Source organism: Limulus polyphemus, unplaced genomic scaffold (assembly GCF_000517525.1).
Source record: "Limulus polyphemus unplaced genomic scaffold, Limulus_polyphemus-2.1.2 Scaffold8277, whole genome shotgun sequence".
NCBI lineage: Eukaryota > Metazoa > Arthropoda > Merostomata > Xiphosura > Limulidae > Limulus > Limulus polyphemus.
Window position 1 is genome coordinate 22948 of NW_013673887.1, and position 6823 is coordinate 29770.

The following is a 6823-nucleotide window of genomic DNA, read 5'->3' on the forward strand; positions in this document are numbered from 1 at the left end:
ATCACTCAGTATTATTGTAGCTGGAAAGTTTCCATGACTGGTACGAATGTATATTCAATCACTCAGTATTATTGTAGCTGGAAAGTTTCCATGACTGGTACAATGTATATTCAGTCACTCAGTATTATTGTAGCTGGAAAGTTTCCATGACTTGTACAAATGTATATTCAGTCACTCAGTATTATTGTAGCTGGAAAGTTTCCATGACTGGTACAAATGTATATTCAGTCACTCAGTATTATTGTAGCTGGAAAGTTTCCATGACTGGTGCAAATGTAATTATTGTAGCTGGAAAGTTTCCATGACTGGTACAAATGTATAGCCTTTTCAAAGTGTATGAGAATGATATTTGTATTAACAATAATTGATAATTTTGAATTTATCACATTCTTAATGTAAAACATTTCAAATCCTTGCTATAGTAAGATAAATTTAATTGTAACAAGTATATAGTTGAGTATACTTATTTTTCACAAGTTAAATATTTAAATCATCAGCTGTTTTTTCTTAAATAGAGGTATACCAATTAAAAGTTGAAAACTTACTAAGAATGGCTAAAATTGAAAACTCAAATATCAGCAAATTATTACAACCAATAAATTGCTGTAGTAACCATGCCATTATAATCTACTTTCTGTTTATAAAATATGAAACATAATTTAAACTTTTGTTTTACTGTGTTTTGACTCAGTTATTTTTTATTAATATGCAGTGGAAACTTCATGATTACATTAAAGGTTTTTTGGTGAAAACGTGGTCAAAATGGTAGATTTCTTAGCTGATAACAATGCCTGTGGACAAAACCTGCTACGACTGGTGTCCAGGGGTAATGCAGTAATTGCTGAACTTCTTCGACTAGCCGATGTGGTTCCAGCTGTCTTCAGATTGGAGAATAAATCAGACCAACTTAAGTATGGAGATGTCCTTTGTGATTTTAGCTATTTCCAGATGGCAGACACGTATGATAATAAAATTGAAAGTAGTCCTGTAAGTAAAAATCTTTTGACAATAACTTTCTTTCATATTCAACAATTACATTTTATTGTTAATCTTTCAAGATAAATTTGTATACTATAATTCATTCTTAGTTTATTGCAACATTGGAAGGGTGTTAACTGTTTGCTTGTCAATAATTTTGTAACTGACTTGACAATGCAGTAATTCAAAACTAAGCATTGGTATCTGTGAAAGATATAAGAATATTTATAAAAATTGGCTTACTTTATTTCAAGAGATTATTTTAACACCTAACCTTGTCTCTCTATTTCAGCAATTACAAGATCGAGATGAAGAATTCAGAGAAAACTACATTGAGATATTGACAAGATTTTATTTAGCATTTGAGAGTGTCCACAAATACATGCTTGATTTGAACAGGTAAAGTAAAAGCTAACTCTTATCATGAGTGGGTTATTTCACTTTCATGGATCATAGAAATTTGGTTAGTAATTTGAGAGATTCGAGTCTGATTATTGAAACTTGAAATATTTGCCTAATGGTTAGCTGTGGTGAAGAAAGTGATAAAATTTCTGGGATTTATCTATGGAAATTTTTAATGGAAAATTAGAGATATTCTTGTAACCTTGTACAGGACTTTATTCTAGAGTGGTGGGTGCAGTTTTGGTCCCTTTATTATAAAATTAGATATGTTAGTGTAACCTTGTACAGGAGTTTATTCTGGAGTGATGGGTACAGTTTTGGTCCCTTTATTATAACATTAGATATGTGATTGTAACCTTGTACAGGACTTTATTCTATAGTGGTGGGTGCAGTTTTGTTACACAAAATATGAACTAATAGGATGATTTATACAAATAAACAATAAATAACTTTGGTCTTGTTGAAAGATGAAGTTAAATCTTGATTAAATTGCCTATAGTTGTCTTAACATTGAAATTATAAATTTGCAAGAAATAACTTCAATATTGGGAAAATAGATATTGAAGTTGAAATAGATAATAAATAAATATTGAAACCCATATACAGTCTTGTTCTTTGGTTAGGTTATATCTCTAAATGATTTGAACTTGTAAAATGGATGATCTGTTGTATAGAATTAATTTTTTGTTTTCTGAACAACATATGAATATCAAGGGCTATCTTTAGATTGAGTGGTTTCTTTGATTGGGTGTTTAAGTGGGTGAGAGTGACTTCATTAAATTTCTTTGTAACTTTGCTTGTTCTTACAGTATAATCTTATATGGAGGGAAGGGTTAGAACTGATGAAACTCTTCTTGTCATTTACCCTGATGATGGTTGTGAGAAGTGAGAAGTATATTGATAAAGTTTCAAGTATAAATGATTTGTACAGTATCATTTGTAATAAGTAGCTTCTAAATTTGACTAAAACAAAACATTTTTACATTGTGGTGTTTATTTAGGTATCTCGAAGAACTAGATGAAGGAGTGTATATACAACAGACTATTGAATCTGTTCTTCTAATTGAAGATGGGAAACAATTGCTGGTAAGATTCTTACAAATTTAATTTAGAAGAGACAAAATTCTTATATATAATATATATATATATATATGTGTGTGTGTATGTATATTTTATAGCTTCCTTATAGCTCAGTGGTAATTCTGGAGGCTTCTAATGCTAACATTTTGGCTTTGATACCTGTGGTAAGCATACCACAGATAACCTACTATGTAGTTCTGTGCTTAACAACCAACAAAAATTTTGTATATTGTTATTTATGTAGTCTGAGCAGTGTTAGAAACATTTCTGTATTATTTATTAGCTCCTATAACAGAAATTTGTTACATTTTCTATATCAATCATAGATTTGTTTATAGTCATTGGTGAAATGAATGTAACCATTATAAAAAATATTAAATAAATATGAATTACCTCTTTTTCTTTCTGGAATGATTTCAGATTTTAACATGAATCTACATTTATTTATCCTAAATAATTTAAATCTTGTAACATTATACACATTTTTGTACTTAAATTTTATTGTTTTATTGCTCTTTAAACTGTGTCTAACTAATAATCCCACCACACAAGTTGTAAATCACTTGGCAAATGTATAGCTTACATTAATCTATTGAATTATGTAAGGCTACTTGTGAGTTTACCTTGTGAAAATTTCTTTTTTATTATCTTACCTCATCTAACAAAATAAATTTATAATATATAAATTGTAGTTACTTTCATAATAAGAAGTAAAGAATACATAGGAAAAACAAAAGATATTATACTTACCTGGATCTTCTTTTTTTTGGTTTCGACTGTTGATGAAACTTAACCCTACTTTTGTATACTAATAGTAATACTACACTGAATAATTTTTTATTTAATTAAATAATGCAACTAATAACATTGAATAATAACACATAAAATGATGCAGACAATATCTGATAACTGTCATAATTTTCCTGGCTTTCTAACTATCCCATAAGACTTGTTAAAAATTCAGCTAAGCTTGTCAATGTGTTTCCCCAGGGAATTAAGTTTGAACTGGAAGCAAAATAGACAATTATCTGTACAGAAAGCAATGTAATAAGTCATTTGATAGATTAAAACATTGGCTTTTTATTGGTTATAAATAATATAGTATTAAATGTCAAAGAGAAGTACTGGCAATTTGTGAAAAAGAGGATATGACAGGTGGGTATGGCAAGAGGGGTCTGATTTCCTATTTTATGGCTTTGTAACCAATTAAAATTGAAGGGTATAAAAATCATGCTTTGTCTGAGTAATAGCGATATTATAATGAGTAATTTACATTAAATTTTGTACTTCATAGTGAGATGGTAAATAAATTGGAGAAGAGGGGATACCTAGAGCAAATTTCTCAATTCTCATACTAGGATTATTTTTATTAATATTTCCTTATTATAAAATTAAGAACTTAAAGCTTATATAATATTAAAATTTAAGTATTAACTGCATTTTTATGCCAAGTTTATTCATATCGTGTGATCATAAAGTAGTTTAATTATATTTTGAATGTAATCCTCTAAAATGTCATGACATGCACACTTTTACCTGTCCATAGTGAGAAGATTAAACAGATGCTAAGATACTTTTGTAACAGGCACTGTTGATAATATGTAAGACAACTTGCTACAAATGATATTTTAATATCAGGATAAACAGTCATGAGTCAATAAAGTTTACGTAAAGAATAAGAAATCACTCAAAGAACAACTTAAAGGATATGTGTTTATTTACCATAATATACACTTATATATCATTCAATTAATATATGGGATAATCCTTTAACAGTTCCTCAAGAATGCTTATCAAAATCTCAACTGCTTCAAGAAAAGCATCAATTATCTTTATTTTATTTATTTCTGAGTACATATTTAAAATTTTACACTACTAGATCATTTGGAAATAACAATACAACTTACATGGAGCTTGGATGATAAATGTTCTTTAGGGCAGGTAAATGAACATTCGTAGGCTAGATTTTAACTGGGTGGTTCACAGCTGTATACTTCTTGCATAGGATGCTCACTACACCTCAATCTTTATAGTCTGCAACAAGAAGTTGGCATGATTTCAAACAGAACCAAAATCATAACTGCAACACATGATTCTAGCTTTGACTTTGTTTTGCACATGACTCTACACCTTCTTATTTTGTTGATTCTTAGAATTTGGTACATCTCTTTAGTGACACAATTGTATTTCCTAGATGTACCTAGACTCCAAGCCACTCAACCTTTGCCTCCACATGATCTTCTAGCCTAAGCACCTGGATTTCTAGAGTTCTAACTTCCTTTCATTGTTCTGTTGTTTCTTCTCTTCTGAACTCTTTCTTGGACGTGACATATAATATTTCACTTACTTCTTGGCAATTATGTCTTAAACTTAATAAACAACCTGCCAACGTATTGATTTACTAGCATTTGTTTTGTAGTTATAAAAGAACTGTGTGTTTACTTTCTAATGATTCAGCCTGTGAATCTTGCTTTTAATTACGCATATGTTACTAAAGTTCTTTGTTGCATTATTTGGTCATCTAATACATACTGTATATTTATATCATGTCCAGTTAAATATATTCACTACTAGCTGAGTTTTTTATAACAAAATGAAACTGAAAACATTTGCTATGTAAGCAGCTGTTTCTGGAACTTATTTGCTGAAAATATTGTAAAACAAGCTTGTTTTTTTCATTAAAATAACATAGGATTATATTACTGTCTGTAAAATAATTTTAAGTCACAGTTACTTTCATCATGCCCCTCAGTGGCACAGCAGTATGTCTGCAGACTTTCAATGCTAGAAACCAGATTTTTGATACCCATGGTGGTCAGAGCACAGCTAGTCCATTGTGTAGCTTTGTGCTTAACTTCAAACAAACTTTCATCTAACACTCTTTGGTTATAACTTTGAAAGTATGTCTCATATCAAAAATTTTATAATTTTGGATTTAACATATTAAGATAAACTATGTAGATTTAACACAGTAAAAGTTAGCCCATGTTTGTGTTATTTTTTGTTATAGAAATACCAAATGTGAATAGGTTTTGTCTCAAACAAAATAGGATCTGTAAATAAGTTTGAAAATTGTTATCAGTTAAATTTAAATACTCTTTTCTTAATATTTGCAAACCAAATTATTATTAATATTTACTACCCCTGTGTCTGAGTTAGAGTTGTAAACCTGTAATTTTTTCTCAAAATTCAGTCTTCTGTTTTAAGTACCTCTACTATCTATAATTTAACTTACTGAAAACTTCAAGTAGCTGCACATTTTTGGCCCAGATGTTCTAGGGCCAGAAGGTGATCAAGATTACCTCCAATGTAAAGGTAAAATGTTACTGTATTATTAATATTGGTTTTAATATAATTGTTCATGTAATATTGCTTATTTCTAATTTGAACTTATTATGGTCAGTAATTATATGGTACATAAGTCCTTGGGGGTGAATCTTGGCTATCTGCGCATGGTCAGGAATGGACATATGCCGATAACAGAAGTAGCACTGTAATTAAAAAGAAACTTAAAAAAAGTTTTTAAAAAAAATTATCAGAAAAAACCAAGATAAATGTTTTAGCACCCTAAAGTACATATTTAATGTACATAACTACTGTTAAAAATTCATTTATAAATAGTACACCTATTTCCAGCAGATAAATTATCATTAAGCTTTAAGAAAAGTTACAAATGAAAATAGTAATATATATTTTGAAACCATAAAATTTTAGAAGTGTTAATGAATGTGAATTACAAATTAAATAATTGTTTACTAATGTAGATTCATGTGATAAATATAAGTAGTGATGGGAGAACTTCTAAGAGTAGTGTTTTCTAGTGTGAAGCTCTATATCTTTGTGGAGTGATGCTGTTGGTAGTTGATCAGAAGATAGAAGGCTCAGTAAGGGAACGTATGCTGGTGTCCTACTACAGATACAGGTACCAGTAGTTTTTATTTCCTATACCTTGTCAGGGAACTGCTAATGGCAACTAGCAATAAAAACAATTTCATGCTATTTTTTGTAAGCTGTCAATTTAGAAAGCAGTGATGCTGTGTTTGTTTATTTGATCTTCAGTATTTTCTATACTGTTATATCTGAATGGAGAAGTATCAAGTGATAGAATATATACAAATATCCATGTTGGGTATTTAATGACTACTTAAATTTGAAGATATTCTGTAGTCTTACTGATAATTGTGTACACAAACTTTTAATTTTAAGGATAAGAATGCCTAAGAAGTTAGTCTTCATACATGTATTCAAACCATAGAGAAAAATATGGTAACCATTTTCTTTGGAACTCTACAAGATCGAACTGTTCATGTGAAGTTCAAATGATGTTTGTGGCTTATTAGAAATATGAGATTCTAACATCAAA

At 29.4% G+C, this 6823-nt stretch overlaps 1 protein-coding gene across 2 annotated transcripts; it reads left to right on the forward strand.

Annotated features, from left to right (window-relative positions):
• The first annotated feature begins 692 nt into the window (after nt 1-692).
• LOC106475239 (WASH complex subunit 5-like) lies at nt 693-6410 on the forward strand. Of its 2 annotated transcripts, none has more exons than XM_013935939.2 (4): nt 693-987; nt 1271-1377; nt 2382-2466; nt 6282-6410. In XM_013935939.2, exons 1-4 carry the CDS (start codon nt 763-765, stop codon nt 6390-6392), a joined length of 528 nt encoding a protein of 175 aa, XP_013791393.2. In that variant the 5' UTR covers nt 693-762; the 3' UTR covers nt 6393-6410. The 2 variants fall into 2 exon arrangements, with proteins under 2 accessions (XP_013791393.2, XP_022235112.1); XM_022379404.1 differs by lacking the exon at nt 6282-6410 and adding an exon at nt 4655-5173.
• Nucleotides 6411-6823: the final 413 nt, after the last annotated feature.

Bases quoted from the DNA above. Each gene is read 5' to 3' on its own strand.
- LOC106475239 (XM_013935939.2), top strand. From the start codon at position 763: ATGGTAGATTTCTTAGCTGATAACAATGCCTGTGGACAAAACCTGCTA. The intron at 1,378-2,381 runs GTAAAGTAAAAG...GTGTTTATTTAG, and splicing joins TACATGCTTGATTTGAACAG to GTATCTCGAAGAACTAGATG. The intron at 2,467-6,281 runs GTAAGATTCTTA...AGTGTTTTCTAG, and splicing joins AAGATGGGAAACAATTGCTG to TGTGAAGCTCTATATCTTTG.